The 17312-nt window shown below is 42.2% G+C and overlaps 1 protein-coding gene across 4 annotated transcripts in view; it reads right to left on the reverse strand.

Annotated features, from left to right (window-relative positions):
- Positions 1 to 3239: 3239 nt before the first annotated feature.
- Positions 3240 to 17312, reverse strand: part of LOC119404453 (MOB kinase activator-like 3) — a 34526-nt gene continuing 20453 nt past the window's right edge. For all 4 annotated transcript variants that reach the window (XM_049418882.1, XM_049418883.1, XM_037670952.2 and 1 more), the window contains exons 4-7: positions 16932 to 17065; positions 15699 to 15814; positions 11444 to 11530; positions 3240 to 10650 (exon numbers count right to left, since the gene is read on the reverse strand). In XM_049418882.1, the coding sequence (XP_049274839.1) occupies positions 10591 to 10650; positions 11444 to 11530; positions 15699 to 15814; positions 16932 to 17065 (397 nt within the window). In that variant the 3' untranslated portion in view covers positions 3240 to 10590. The remainder of the gene's footprint in view (positions 10651 to 11443; positions 11531 to 15698; positions 15815 to 16931; positions 17066 to 17312) is intronic.

The following is a 17312-nucleotide window of genomic DNA, read 5'->3' on the forward strand; positions in this document are numbered from 1 at the left end:
GCCAGGATTCGATTCCGCGACCATTCGTAATGTGCCAAAAAAAGAAGAACAGATAAGCTACCTGCGTACCATTCCTACGAACTAAACTAGCAAGTTGTGTCATTCCAAGCTGAATTAGAGCCGTGCCAGAAATATGGAGCGTTTCAGTACATCCACAATGAAACTACCCATGAAACACAAAACCTCTATAAAATGTATTTGAAATGTTTAAAACCTCTATAAGCCTCTATAAAACGTTCTATAGAGGTTTCGTGTTTCGTGGGTACACGGAGTCCCAGCTCGCATGGAAACACAGATGAGAAACCAACTTGTGTTTCGTGGGTACACGGAGTCCCAGCTCGCATGGAAACACAGATGAGAAACCAACTTGTGTTTCGTGGGTACACGGAGTCTCAGCTCGCATGGAAACACAGATGAGAAACCAACTTGTGTTTCGTGGGTACACGGAGTCCCAGCTCGCATGGAAACACAGATGAGAAACCAACTTGACCACACAGTCGATTTCGGTTTTAGTGTCCAGTTGCCTAATGGTGTTGTTGAAAAACACAAATTTCCACAATGTAGAGAGCTGAAGAACTATGTAACTGCTAAGGAACTATTGCGAACGCAATTCTGTCATGCAGGGACACCCAAGAAAATCATCTTGAATTACAGTTACAACTTTCAAAATAACAAACCGGATAGAGAGAGACAAAGCAAAACTGAAGATGACCAAGGTGAAGAAATAATTTAAAACCTGACATTACAACATTTAAATGGGTGCATTGTTCAGTTTGGTGAAGGCCCCTTAATTGTTACGACCGAAATGCCACATTTTAAATAATTTCGTCAACATTCTGGCCAACCAAACCACATTTCATTAAATATGCATGCCATATAATGCTAACGAACAGCTCAGCAAGCGTAATGTGGACTTATGTGCTGTTGCCATGTGCTGTGGCTTAATGATAAAGAACAATTAGACAGTTTATATTCCTGTGAATTCCTTTGATTAATAACCTTTGAATCCCGGATAGTAAGGATTCATCTATAACAAGGTACGGGGTGCAGACACATACACAAGAGAGGTAGACAACACAAACACGATCTTTGTTTATCTTTTAGTGTCCGTGTCTGCACCACTTACCCTCTTTCATGACAAAACTTTGAATGTACTGACAAGATGAGCATTCCTAGACCTTCTCGTATTTCTACAACTTGAGTAAATCAAGCAGAAAGTGTAGACTGGAACTAAGCCCACCAACAATTTAAAATGTTAGGCATCACTACATCACTAGTACGTACAGCATTCTTATACAAGCAGTCCATGCCGAGAGCTGTCGCTCCCAATGAAAAATGGCATCTGCACTCTCGATCTTTCAGTGAATGTTTCAAAAGAATTTTACTTACAAATTTTAAGACACTATTTCTGTTAATCCATAGAGCTTGGGTGCTTGTTGCGAAACAAGTAAAACAAGAAGGACATACACATCACTGCTTCAGATTTTATTTCCTTCAAACACGAGTTCCCTGATCACAACAGTCACAATGGTAAAGATTTATATGCACAGTACGTGCAAGGACACTCCGCAACAAGCCCAAAACATGCCGACATTCAACCATACGAACCACACAAATTCGTAAAAGCTGGTTATCATCAGTCAGCTGTAGGGAGTGAGACTAACTGCGCATCCCTTACTTAGGTAGGGCTTGCTCACACAGATGAATAGAAGCTTCACTGGTGTCAACATTGCATGTATTACATGTGCATCGCATGTTAACACTGCTATACGTATGCAAGAGTGACAACTGTGCACATACATAAAATAAATATACACTTTTGTAGAGCACGGAGTAAAGGATGAACAGAGAAAGTATGACATAAAAACAAAATGTCTGGCACATCATTTTTAACCTTTGCTCTAAAAGGGACACTAAATAATATTAGTCTTATATTGTGCTCTTTCAAAAGTCTATTTTCGTTAATTCCATACAGGAAAGTTGATTGCTGAATGAGAAAATGCAGGCTAGCCTTCTGTATACTTCATCAATTTGATGCCAAAACCACCACACCTATAGTCGTCTAAAACATTAGAAGGCAGCGATATTTACTCCTCAAAGGCGGTTGAATATGAACCTGCACCGATGGGCACGCAGTGTAGACCGACGTATTGAGCCGAGCCAGACAGTCGGTGACTCCCCTGACCGGCTCATGAGCGGGACTATTTGTTCAGTCGCTGATCATAATGGCGGTCGCACATCGGTCATCTGGGGGGGGGCTCTGCTGCCTTCTTAATTTGTATTGGAATATAGTGCAAAGTGCAATGTCATGGACGTAAATGAAGTATTATGCCATATTGGGGCTGTAGTGCCACAGTACATTCTCAAACCTTGCCAAGCTCATATAATACAATGTTGTAAATCATTATAGGGAGAAAATTAACTGGGCCTGAATGGACGCTGTTAAATACAATGATATCACAGCAAGATGGTGTAGAAAATTTAAGGTGGCATCAATATCCTTTCGTTTCCGAGTGTTTTCCGATTTGTCACTCTTTCTCTCATGGCAAGAGTAGTTTTCTTGGTATAGCAGATGAATACTTGACTAATGTAGCCTTCACTTTCATTTTTAGTGTCCCTTTAAACTTCCTGCCGTGGTTAGTAGCCAGTATGAAAACGGGGAATATGATGTGAAACAGCCAATTCAAAAGGCGATGTGGCGTCTTGCAGCAAAAAGCTTACGAAAGATAAAAGCGGTTTGTAAACGTGCATTACAGGGAACGTGGAGCAAATAAGGGCACGAATGCTTGACATAATTTACCACCAATCAATCGGAAAGAAAGGAACTGCAAATGACGAAAGAACCAAAAAGAAAAAAAAGAAGACAAGAAAAGCTTGTCTGTGCATTTAACTGTGCAGCTTTGCATATATAAGTCCAGCTTTCTTGTTCTAGAGCTTGCCATCTCGGAACATACAAAATCTGCGTGTTCACATGATTAGTATAATAAAGATCTTCTCTTGACAAGCGGTGGTAATTACACAAGCTGCACAGCACGTGAGCCTAACGTAACCTCAATATGGGACATACCACATTAGCCTAACATCTCGTGCTACTTAGATTACTGACAAAACAAAGTTCACACTGTGCTCATGTCCAAATTGGCAAGAAAAAGTGCACAACAAGTTGTCCTGCGACATTCCTGCAATGTTTTCATATAAAGCACTTTTGTTGCTTCTACGCTTAACCATGTGAAAGCAACTTTTGTTATGCGCGTAACACGCATAGCAGTTGAGCTAAGTGCCTCTCAAATCTGCAACAAATGGTTGCACATCATCAGTAGCATTAAAGACGGTAGTAGTGCATACAGACTGCTTGTGATACACACAACATCTGAGTTTCACATTGTTACAATCGTGCACTTATCAACGTGGTGGCATTTGAAGGAACTTTCCAGAAATACACCATCTTCGAGGATAGCCCCACCACATCTTACTCATAAGCTCACTCACGCGACCGCTTCACAACCCAGTCATATATTCACTCCACAAAACATACCGCGCTCCACAATGAGCTTATTCCTGTATGTATAAATGCTTGCCTTCAGTTATTTTCTCAACGTTAGAAAGCTCCAACACAAAACAGAAATTTCTCCGTTGTTAAAACACCTGACAAAACGTCAACATTCCTACGCAACGATTTTCACCATAACCACCCGAGCAAGACCACAGTTTCAAACTTGTCCATTAACATTATTAACAGGAAGTCCAGATACCATTAACACTACCATAACGAGCCAATGTAAACAAATTGCCATTATGTCTACCGGTGCCCTATACAAATCATTTTTCATGTTCCTGGCAAGTTCTGTCTGGTTAAGATCTTAACTACACACTAAAAAATGTACACTCTCTCAGTTTAAACACTGGAAAAATGCAACCACTCTCAGCGTTTAAACTGCCCCAAAGCAGCTTTCAATCAGCTGACCTGCTAAAAATACACAGTCCTGAGTCGGCGTAAAAAATTCAATTCCATCTCCTGTGTATAAAATACATTTCAATCGCTCTATGTTCATGGCAGCAACTTGAGCACTATTTGTGCGGACACATACAAGGGCCCAGTAGTAGCATTCGATCAGCTCGTAAAGTGTGCAAAATGTCACAAAGTATAATGGCACTTGTATCATCTCTTGGCCTATACCTCCTGTTACACAACACACCTAATTACTGCTTCAACACCAGTCATTTGGGACCTGTTAATTAAAATTTCACAGCATAAACCTAGCAGAGACTCATCAATGCTCTCTTCGTAGTGTCTAGGCAAAACCGTAGAAAAGGCAATACAATTACTTCCTAGTGCGTGCATCGGGCTATTATGAAACATCCTACAGGAAGACGTCACTAATGACAAAGACAGCAGAAGTAACTGTGTTTATCACACGTAAACACCTTTACCAATTTGGGCTAACTCACACAACCATAAATTGCTTAAGTTGAAATCTAATTTCATCTAGTGAACGTGCACACGACCACCACAAACGTATCCCTCGTGAGAAATTCTTATCAGAGTGACCCTTTCGATACTGTCCATCATGGCATAAAAAGCAGTCGTAAGAAGACCTAAGCGGTTTCGTTTCTGTAAGTTCTGCCAAACCCTTAACAAGTTATCAAGATTAAGCGACACCACTTGCCATCAGCATTCCACACACAGCTCACCACAAGTACAGAACAGACTGTGACCTCCATTTAAAACACACTATTTACAACTATCAGAAAACATACCAACTTGAGACCACAACAGCACCACTTTTATAATCACAAGAAAGAACACGGTTCATGTCATCGTGCATCGTATATTAAGCTTCTGAAATGTACATTTATACAAGAAGTCGCAGCAAGTAACGCAACTCTTTCTAACAAAGTGCTTTCAGCTAACACTAACCGAATTACGCGGTTCAGCAATGTGCAAACGTGCATCAACTAAACATGCTCTGCAAGCAAATTAGTACTACGTTTGTATGCAATACAAATCATGCACGTTCAGGTCAACACCAACAAAGCATTTACACAAGCTGTCACATGATGACCTTGTTTCATCTTCAGAAGAAAGTGCACATATTCATGAAAGGAATAAAAAGATCACAAAGATCAGCATGCAGTTAAGAAGGTAGTTGTAACAAGATTGGAAATAGTCATGAGCACACGGCAATTTAATGCCCTCATATGACATCCGCTATGGAAGGGACACGGCCTTAACGAACCTGTTCCTATAAGGACTCTGCTTGACAGCAATTCCAGATTAAAGATATTTTTAACTATATGCACTTATATAATTGGCATATAACACCATGCTAATACACAAGCCCATTCCTTAAGATGTTACACATCAAATTGTCTAAGTCAAGCTTTATCAAGCTGCTTCTTTTGACAAACACTGGATCAGCTTACATCCAACTAGCCTTAACCTTTCTGAATTAACATCTTGCCATGCACCTCTGCTGTTTGATGTCACTGACAGTTATTCTGTATTCTCTGAAATGTGTCCAAAGTGGGACTGGCGGGTGCCCAGCGGCACTGGGAGTCAAACCCAGTACCTATCACATTGGAGTTGGGCTTGATGTACCACTTAACAACCGCTGCAGTCATCTCTAGCATGAAGCTAACATACCCTTCTTTCTTAATACCCCCCCCCCCCTCTCTCTCTCTTTCCGTCTCTCTACAAGGTAAGCCATACAGCTTTCTCAGAGATATTTCTCGTAAACCTTTCGCCAACTGATTTGCCAATAACCATAGACGTCCAGCAATTCGTGTGGCATAATGTTTTCCCAAATAAAAGGATAGGCTAGCACATACCATTTTAGATACCAACCAACTGCGCCCATTTTTGGATATGTAACTTGAAAGTACAAGGCTCATGCAGCCACGCACTTATAAAAGGCCTTGTGCGTATATGCAATTTGTAAAGCAAAGCTAGAGAAGAGGTGTGTTGGGTGTAGGGACCTTTGTAATGTCACATGTGAGAATTCTCTACATTTGCAATATCCTTATCAAATCGGGACATAGCACGCAATAATTTGCTGCAGAAAAAATGCAAATATTGTGCAATTTCATACCAAATAGCTTGGGCATCAGAGTTAACACAGTTTGATGGTCCTGTTGCTGGTTCTTTGTCCCCCGTGAGTACCACTGTCAGATGCCACCCTCAAAGAGTTACCGGAGTCGCTCCGCACGGAAAGAAGAAAATGAAGAAGCGACAGGCAGGACACTGCTATTGGCCTTGTCCGACAAAGAAGAACTGATAAGCAGAGGGGAAATCGGAACAACAAGTGTTACTTTCATGACAACCTCCATTTATATGGGAATATACTCATTGAAATGCATCCCATTCATTCATGCAGTCAGCTTAAAGAATGTGTGTGTTAGGGCCCCTTTTGAAACAAAAAGACAAATGGACCGGAATGCCCTACAGGAAGGTATAGATTAGAAAAAAAAAAAAGTGCACAACAGTGCAAGATAGTTGGAAGATAAGGGAAACTAAAAGGACAAGGAGAAAATAATGCCTCGGACTGCAGTACACTGCGATTGTTCTCGCTCAGGAAAGACCGAGTACCCCGATTCACAGGAAAAAGAATTACAGCTAAACTCCTCTATAAGAGGCACGCACCGAGGAGCAGTTCTTGTTCGTTATATGAGGTGTCTCTTGTAAGCAGGGTACCGCATTCTCACTTTCAGGTCAACCCCGATTTCAATGTAGGCACACTGATGTCTTTTCCATCAGGGTCTCTTATAAAGGGTTCAACTGTAACTAAAAACTTAAATTGCGGTTTTTTACATACCAAAACCATGACATGATAATGGGGCTCACAGTAGGGTAGCAGTCCAGATTGATTTCGACCACCTGGACTTATCTGACGTGCCCATAAATCTAAGTACATGTGTGTTCTTGCATTTCGCGCTCACTGAGATTCAGCCAATACGTCTGGGAATCAAACCCGCATCCTTGAGTTTAGCAGCAGAACACCTTAGCCACTAAGTTAACCACAATGGGCTGGAAAACGAACAGTACTGCCATACCACTGTGAGTGAACAATGTTCAAGTCATCAAGATGGACAGCACTATGGGCACTGACTTAAGTGACAATTTCGATGGACTAAAAGTGCAAATTGCACAGGTCCTAAAAGTAAGTGCACAAGCATGAAATAATGCTGAGAATCTCAGACTTTCTCAGAGAAAGTGCAAACAAAATAATGTGCTCTACGCAGACCTAACTTTCTAATGCTTCATTTGTACAGGGTAGAACATGCATGACAATTGTACTGCTATACTAGTAATTAAGTCATAGCGTAGCTAAATGCCAGCTTTAGTGCATAGTTAAATATCAGCTTTAGAGCCGTTTTTGGAACTGGCAGTGTGTTACGTCCCAGAGAAACACCGTGACTATGAGGGAAGGTGTAGAGGAGGATTTCAAACTAATTTCAGACTATCTGAAGCTCTCAGCATACCAATCTCTGTACATGAAAGTTTTTTTTCCATTCCAGCCTCTTGAAGATACTGCCATCGCAGCAGGGGACCGAACCCACAACCATGCGCGCAGCAGCAGAGCTGCCATGGCAACTGAGTCATCGTAACACACTCTTATACAATACAACAGTAAATACAGTACAACCTGGTTCATATGCTTTTCAAAAAAATAATAATAAAAATGCAGGAAAAAACGGGCTATGTGGGAGAATGTATAATCCAAATTTACCAAAACATTGCGCAGTTTTGCTTGTTAATGATAATGCGAATGTTGTCACTGCAATATCGTACAAAATGAATGTATCAACAAGATTCTACTGCCACAAGTGAACAGGCTCCAGCCACAAGTAAATAGGTTCTCCACGTGTTAACATGTGCTGTTTTAGCTTGCTGCATGTTTGCAAAATGAGCCAAGCGAGTATGAATAAGCAAAATATTGTTATCTTCTCAGCTACTGTGCGTATACGTCGAAAAGATTGAGCTGCTCACTTTCCACACGACTCAGTGACTAAAGATACTGTTAAACCTCAATATAACGAAATTCTCTATATAACAAAGTATTTCAGTTTTTATAAGGTCATGTCCAGAGAATGCCACATATTTTTTACGTCCATACAACGAAGCTAGATTATCCGCAATTTCAATATGACAAAGTTTCACTGCTACCACGGCAATAAATTGACACTTCTGCTGGTTCCAGTGGTCATATGGTTGACTTCTACGCAGTTTTTCTGAACGCATTTTTTGAATCGCGTGCCACGCAACGGACAGCGACGAACGGAGCAGAGCAGCACGTTTTCTGGCAGCAGATGCGGAGAATGGGTGCACCTCAATTCTCTCCTCACCTTTGGAGCGGTGGAGAGAGACAGCACGCGAATGATGCGTGGCATGCGGGAATCCTCGCACATCGTTTCGCGCGCTATCTAACATCTCCAGGCGTCGCATAATTCTGTATACACTGTCGCGCATGCTGTGCGTCAGCGCCCAATTTCGTGTTCTTGTTATCACCGTGTGTCAAGTAATAATAATAACTGTTAGGGTTTCAAAACCACAATACGATCATGAGGTACACCATAGTGGAGGGCTCCAGAAATCTTGACCATCTGGTGTTCTTTAAAGTGCAGCTAAACCTAAGCACACGGGCCTCTAGTATTCTGCCTGCATCGAAATGCAGCCACTGTGGCCGGTATTTGATCCTGAGACGTTTGGGTCAGCAGTCGAGCGCCATAACCACTAGACCACCATGGCGGGCATGTCAGGTAACGAGTGTAAGTAGCCATAGAGACAGTAGCAACAAGCACAACAAGCTATCAGCAATCTTGCAAGTGAATGCAATCGTTGAGGAAACGGGTGTTGTCGAAAAGGTGACAAGGCTACTATCCTGCAGATCTCTATCGGTGAGAAAAAATACGTCGCCGCTTGTTAATGGATATCGCAAAGCTCAATCTCTGTGTTCCCCAACTAGAAAGAAGCTATTCTCTGGCAGGCCGGACTCTGTTCAGTTTGGTGAACATGACAGCATCGGTGTCTCACCACTCCAAGCGACACGTGGGGTTCAGATGACAAGCCGCGGCAGCATAATTGGAGCGATAGCTTCGATCATACCGTATAGCCGCAGTGCGTTGTACCTGCTTTAGTTTTGGCTTTACGCAGGACGTGAAGAGAACTTCACTGGCAAAGCAACAAATTGTGGTTGCAGGATCTAAGTTCAACAAGATTGTGCTTTCACGTTATTGAAATTAGGTTTCTTTTCATGCTACCATTATCATTCAGACATTCTTGGGGCACTTTCAGTGTAAAAATAAATTCTTCGACAATACTTTGCAAAACAGGCCGAATTTCAATTTAACAAAGTTTTGATATACCGAAGTAAATTGCTGATTTTACCGACTTTGTTATATCGAGGTTTAACTAATATTTTTCACATGAGCACTACAATTTTTGGCAGTGAGCCTTTCTGTGCAAAATAAAGATTTGTCAGAGCAAGTAGATGTTTACAATTACACAAGATGGCACTGGTCAAAACGCAAGTCAGCCACAAACACAAAAGCACATCCAAGACCTTGTTGCTTGCTTTCTTTCAAGGTTTGCTCCAATGCAGAGATGCAATAGAAGATGAAGGCAGTCACCTTGACACGAACAATTAGCTCTATGCATAATTTAAAGCAAACAAACCATAGGCACTCAGTAGGCATGCATGTAATTACGTACAGGCGTTTCAAGCAATGCTGATTCACAAAAGCAATCTGAACATTGCAGTTCCAGTGTTTCCACGTGACCTACAATTATGTGGGAAGTCCTGTTACAGCCACTTGAGACATTCCATGCAGGAGATGCGACTTACATTAAAGACATAAAATGAAATTTTTTTAAATTAAGCCATCTGTAAGGTGTACACAATACGTTTTGCAAGTCAGTCAGCTAAACTCCATTCTTTTGTAATATAGGGCCCATATTCACAAAAGCATCCACTATGTGTGATTCGCACAGGCATTGCTTCTAGATATGCCTTGTTAACATGTCAATCACTGATATATAAGTGGGCGGTAGGCATTGAAGAGCCACCCAACCAGAAAATGCTCTTATGAAAAGGTTTTACGAATATGGGCCCCACTACAGAAACTGATCGCTGGGAAAAAGAAAAACTTTGCAGGCAGATGGGAAAAAAAAAAGAAACGCGAGAAATAAAATCGTGCTATTTACATAACAAAGCCATCGCGTGCTGTACACAGGAGGCCGAGGCTTTTAAAATATCGTCAATATGCAATGAAAAAAAATCATGCAGCGAAATGGAAGGTAGCACTCTCTCTTGTGCAAGAAGTGCCAGTGAAAGGGTTGAAAAAAAAAACAACTCTGGCTTGTGCGAATTTTCGCCAGCAGCGTCCGTGCCAGCGAGACTAGAAGAGGTTTCCACTCCGTTATGGTCGGTGGTATAGTACCGGTAACTACGGTGACATCTACGTTGCGTTAACCAGTGGACGTAACGTGTCATTCACGGATGAAAGCCAGGGCGAGGGACAGTGCAGCGAATTGCAGACATCACAAAGAGGGGGTCAAACGGCGGGCCGTGCATGGTGCCGTCCCTCTTGTTTTCATCTGTGACGAGGGCTCAGAATAACCATGTCCTTGCAGACTTTCCTCGTCATCTCCGTCTGCAGGCAATAGCGAAAAAGGAAAAAGAGTCGAAAGATGAACCTTACAGGCATTGAAGGAAAACCTAAAATCAAGCTATTTTCATCAAACATCATCACTCATTCCAAGAACAGCTTTTGTGAGCAAGAGAATGGCATCAGCTGTGAACGACACTGATGCAGCATCAGTTCTAGGATATGAAACCAGTTCTAGCTGACATATTGCATCCAGTTTAGTGTTTTTTGAAAATAATTTTATGCTTAATGTCCTAAGGCCGCATATTGGTTTATGAAGTGATCTAAGTGAGGCCTCAAGACTAGTTTTGAGACACCGTGAGCTACTTACTGATAGCATGATATGAAAGCATGATAAACAAGCGTTTCTTCACACCGATGTGGTATAAATGCAGCTTATGTGGCCAGGAATGAAAACCATAACCTTGGGGTCAGCATCAAGATGCCACAGATACAGATGCACAGCGGTTAGCATGTTCCATTTACGATCGATTGTATGGGACTGACACACCATAGTCAAATATGAAACCACATTCAATAGCATACAAGGCCCCCATTTACGATAGAGTACAATGCACGTACGAGATGGTCACTTAGCCACAAGTAAGGGACTATGTGATAGATGTAGAAATGTAAAAAAAAAAGCTAAAACGTTAGAGCTTATGAATGAGGTCGTGATGCAAGTCTCCAGTTTACATGAAATGTAAACCAAGCCCAGTTTTAGTTGCACTGCTAACTTTTCGTTCTGTTAGAATGCAAACAGCTCAAATGCGGAGATGCCAGGAAGTGCATGCCTTACCAAAGGTTCCAGCTCCTTTTGGCTCACTAGGTCAAATTCAGTGATGAAGTAATAGAAGTGCTTGTAGCACGTATTCACGTGTGCCTCCTGAAAGCATACACACAAAGGAAATATACATTTCGGTACACTTGAAGTCCAATCATGTAATGCACAGTTCACAGTCCTTCCACAACATGGCCAAATGTTAAAAAATGCTAACCTAACCTAACCTAGCCTAATTCAGAGGTCATGAACTACGATAACAGTAACTATAAGGAGCACTGTGCTCAGAAACTACAGAAGGACACAGAGTTCATCGGCTGCTTTGTAATCTGTTCAATGGTACCTCCAATGGACTGTACAATCACTCATCTGCATGACACATACTTTCGTTGTTTTGCTTCCAAATACTAGTCAGGCAAGGACCTCTCCGGTGCCAATCTGCCTTTATCGCCACTCTCAAATACATTAGTACAGCTATAGTTTCTTTATGTTTTCTACGATCAGCCGCACTCCGCATAATTTTGCATGCCAGCCTCTACTCTCACTGTCTGCAAACTTCTTGACGGGGAAACTTTCGAACAAAAACTGCACACTAACCCGTCAGGCTAACCTTTACACATTCCGCAATGATGCATGATGCAACGCGAGATGTGCCCTTACAAACACAACATTATACAGGGTGATTGATTCTTTTAGAACTGACCTATTTTATTGTGCTGTAGTTTTCTTACAAATTATCTGATTTTAATGTGGCTAGTGGCAAAACATTCAAGAAGGACTAAAATTTAATGCCCCATCACGTTTCTTGATGTGACAACGGCGGCAAAAAAAAGAATGAATAAGAAGTAACGAAAACTGTGACATTTAATGAAATTCCATTCAATAAGGATGCCAGACGCACGCAAACGCGCAGGCGTCAAGGCGATGTGGCGCGGCTTGCGCGTGGGAGTACAGTGTGCTTGGTTTTCGTGGCAACATAACGTGATGAACCTGGCATCGCCAACTTCCGCTGCCGCTGGCTGACGCTAATGCTGCGCCGGACTAGCCATCCCTCCTTGAATCATTTTGCAGTTTTCGTTATTTCTTATTATTCTTTTTTTTTCAGCATTACACATAATAAAAACGGGACAGGTCATTAAATCTTTCATCATTCCTGAATGTTTTGCCGCAAAACACATTAAAATGGGATACTTTGTAAGGAAACTACAGCAAAATGAAATAGGTCAGTTCTAAACAAATCACCCTGTATATGTAGGTATATTCAAGAACCTTCAGAACCCTTAAAGACTTAAAGCTAAAATTTGGGCTAGTTAGTTTCGACTTGAATACACTCAAAACTCGACATAACGAACACGGATATAACGAATTATTGGTTATAACAAAGTAAATGAAGAATAGCCTTGGTAATACACACAGTGGTTCGAATATACGTTTATAACAAATTTCCGGATATAACGAAGTTATTTTTGTGTCAAATGCGACTTTGTTATAATGAGGTTTAAGTGTACATATTACTAGCGGAACTAAAAAAGGGACAAAGAAAACTCCTGTGTGCATCTTTCTTTGTCCCTGTTTTATTTTCGCTAATAATATGTATTCAAGCCATAACTCTTTCAGGGTCAATGACGTACACTGTCAATTTTTATGAAAGGGAACACGCGAGCTCGTGGCCTGTGCGCTCCGGCGGCTGCTTCCAGCGCCTTCAAGCGGGAGCGAAAGCAACCACAGCCTCTTTTCGCGTCATCTATTGGCGAACAAAACAACCAGTCATGTGTGATATGCAACCGGCTGCAAGATTGCAAACACCTCCCCCTTCAATGCGATTAAACAAGAGACCGGGCCAGCAGCGCGTCGTCAGCTGCTTCCAAATTGTGCTTGGCACGCGAGCGCACTCGGAACGGGGAAGCTCTGCTGCTTGGCTTATACGCGTCACCGCTTCGGCTGATTTAGAACGCTTTAAGCGACGGGTAGTTTCGCGTGTTGAAATCTCTCATCGAATGCTGTTGAAAACATTCTTCTGGGTGGAATCCCACTTAGCCAAGAAAATGCAACGCCTGCCAATACAAAAAGCACTTGTATGACCGCGCTTGTTGCTTTGAAGTCATGCACAGCGACTGCCGCTGGGGTCGTGATGATAGCGCGAGATGGTGCTGCGTAGCAAACAGAAGGAGAAACAGTCTCTTGGTGGTTGTGAGGATTTTCATCGATATTTATTAGTAACATCAATGACATGAGTATGAAACGTGAAAAGAAATATTTTAAATGTGTTTATTGAAACTGAAAAAATACGTCAATTGTCGTTTTCGTTTAGATTCAACAGAAAAAAGTACCACATTGCGACACTTCTCAATACTTAGTGGCTTCACCATTTGCAGCCATGACAACTGCCACTCTAGTTGGTAGGGATTCATATAGAGCGGCCGTTAGGGACGTCTCCCTTATTAACTTCTCCCACTCCTCCTTGATGACAGCCCAAGGGTTGTCCGCCAAGAGTCCGTGTAAAGGCCGGCCCGCCAGCGCGCTTTCCAAAAGTCACCGGGAAACCACCAACATAACGGCAAACTACCTACGAAAGTTGAGCTCACTGCACCGCTGTCGCTTAAAGCGCTTTAAATCAGCCGAAGCGGTAACGCGTTAAAGCCAAAAAGCAGAGCTTCCCCGTTTCGACCGCGCTCGCGTGCCAAGCACAATTCACAAGCAGCAGACGACACGCCGCCGGCCCGGCCTCTTGCTTAATCGCCTTGAAGGGGGAGGGGGTTGCAATCTTGCAGCCGGTTCCTTATCACCCATGAATGGTTGTTTTGCTCGCCAATAGATGACGCGAAAAGAGGCTGTGGTTGCTCTCGCTCCCGCTTGAAGGCGCTGCAAGCAGCCGCCGGAGCGCGCAGGCCACGAGCTCGCGTGTTCCCTTTCATAAAAATTGACAGTGTACATGTACGTCATCCGCTAACACCCTCAAGACAGCCAGTGATGTACATTTACAGTACGGTCCGCTGTTAAAGGGAACACTCCAATGAGCACCTTTCATTTTGCTGGCCCTCTAACAGCAAGTGGACAGGGAAACATTGTTCATGCACTGCATGAATCTGTCAAGAAGAGGCAGAACTGTCAACCACCAGTAGTCTTACGCAAATCCATGCCACTATGTTTTTGCAAGAGAGCAAAATCCAAACATGCCCTGCACGCAAGTGCTGTCTGTACGTTACTGCTTGTATGTTTAAAAAACACACCTTTTTCAATAGCTTTTCTTGCTGGGCATGTGCTGCCACATTGTGGGAACACACGGAATTTTTTCCTTGCTCCGATGTCTCTGCATATTTTTTTATGCTCTGCTACAGCGGTGCGCCGGCTAGTTTCAGTTTCGTCCTTAGCCAGTTCCCGCTTGTCGCGCCCGCAAGACTGATGGCTTTCTGGTTTAGAATCTTTCAAAAGGTGACCAATTTGTTACTCTCTTGTTTATTGCTCCCCACTACGTGATTATGCCTGTTTCCGTGCAGGCTCTGACTTACGCAAACTATGCCGCTGTGGCTGCATTTCCCGTTTTGGGGATTCACAAAACCGCTTCTGTCTCGTTGGCAATAAGACTAACGATTATTATAGGTTTTGGACTTGTTCTTGCTTTCTGGACGCGCTAATAACTACACAGTTTTCTTCAGCGAACTCACCCACGCAGTTTGCTTGCGCTATGGAAGTGCGTGCCGGTTTCTCTGCTGCAAGTGAGTCTAGCTCCTCTGAATCGCCCCCCGACTACTGAACCAGAATCTGATTCAGTAAATGTCAGCCCGTCATACGAAGAGTTACTTACGACTTAAGACTCAGATGTTGATGAGCGAGCGACATTTCAAAAGCATGCGCAGCAAGATGATGCTGACTGGATTAAAAGTGACTTTTCTCCCTCAAAGTTTCCACTTGACGCCACTTCATGCACTTATTTTTTTATGTCTGTGAACTACACAGACGTATTTGCAATGCATAATTTTTTAACAGTCTTATAGGTTTTTTAGGATTTATCTTGCTGTTAGTCATGAATAAACCACGTGTATGCAAAAACAAAAACATTTTTTTTGTGACTTTATGGCAAAAAAAATTACAACACTTTTTTCTGGAATAGATCCGCCTCAAGAATTTAAATCAACAATTAAAAAATATCAACGCTGGCAGGTCGCCTTTGGCAAAAAAATTCAACCCTCAAAGGGTTGAAGACCACAGGTAAAGGAAGAATCACATTACATAACGTATTCACATGACACATGGGCATCATCAGGGTACATACCGCTCCTATGGCGACGAGCCTGTCAAAATGGTGGATGTAGACGTGTACAAAGACCCGAAACAGCCTGGCCAAGATCTTTTTGCATGTAGGCACGAAGTTCCTGGGGAACGGGACCGCTGGAAAATTGAATAATGAAGGTGCATTGAGCTAGGCATTACAGTGTGGCAGTACAAACTGATCAAGTGAAATACAGATGCCATACTTCAAGCCATATTGTAAACATGCGCGACAAGTTGCGCTCAATGTAGTCAGGCGTATGAAATGTCATCACCACCCATCGCTTCACCATGAAAATTTCCACACTGCTATACTTTCTCATCACGATCATTCTTTAAAATACTGACAGACTCACCTTTATCGTGCCAAATGAAAACATGCTGAGAATCTCAGCCTACTATCTTGCATGCAGAAAAATTCTGAAAGGTGTTTTACTAACTCTGTTGACCTATGCATCTCTCGCATTATGGTTACAAGATCAAGCTCCTGTAATTGAGGTACTGTGCTCAAATCCTGTGGAGCCCTTTACATCTTCAAAATTTAAAACTGTTTTAGTTTCGAAATTTTTATAATTTATTTTTATTTTACAGTCCACTTATTTATTTTGCTTTCTTTGTTCTTTTATTATTTATGTTAACCAGACCAGAACTGCGGCTATTGATGACTCAGTACAACTTCCACCTCTTTTCTGTATCCTTCCTTTGACAGCTTTTACTGGCATCTTTCCTTATCTGTGTACTCTTGGTTAATAATGAAGTACAACTATCACTGCAATTATGTGTATGCAACTACGATTCATTATCCTATCTTAAGCGTATACATTCAAATGCCACCTGTATCTACTATAAGCATCTCCTACTGTCACTGCCTGCTAGTGATGATGGAAAACTCAAGCAACTTATGATGAGGCTTCCAATGCACTGCATTAAATAATAAAATATGCAACATGCCAAACATGCCAGTACAGTTGTGTCCTTTACACCGTGCATTACAGCCGAGTGGAATATCTTGTCTTATCACGCAGCCACTAAACACGCTGCCAGCGAATTTCAAGAACTCGTTCACATGCATTTCGTGTTACAGCTACCACTAATCCATGCCCATTTTTCTTTTCTTTTTTCCCCTTCAGATTTCTTTCCTCTGAATGAGCGTTTTTATGGCATAATGAAATACGCGATTGAAAAGGTGTTCCAAAGAACACATTTCGATGATTGCTAATAATTGCTTGCAGCTTACCAACAGTGACAGGGAATATTTCTTCGTTGTTGATCTGCGCTTCCACCCAATCCATCAGGTGCGAAATGTACTGCGGTGCTGGCAGCGGCGTCGGCTTCTTGTACTTTTGACCGTCGCACCAGAGGTACTCGAACCTGCATGCCCAAGTCAGAGAAGTTGCATACGGTGTCTCCTAGCACGGGGAAGCGCTCAAGGGAAAATGCTCAAGCGGCATGTTTTCAAAGACAGCTTGCCTATCGTGTAAGCAAAAACTCATCAGGTGTTGTTGATATAGACACTAAAGTATGAGCGCCATTTTTTTTTACACATGTTTGTAAAGGAAAATGAACAATTGAAGTTAAAACAAAAAAGAATGAAGCTAAAAGTTCAGCTCAGAGGGAA

The sequence above is a fragment of the Rhipicephalus sanguineus genome, chromosome 9, assembly GCF_013339695.2.
Source record: "Rhipicephalus sanguineus isolate Rsan-2018 chromosome 9, BIME_Rsan_1.4, whole genome shotgun sequence".
In the NCBI taxonomy this organism is placed as follows: Eukaryota; Metazoa; Arthropoda; class Arachnida; order Ixodida; family Ixodidae; genus Rhipicephalus; species Rhipicephalus sanguineus.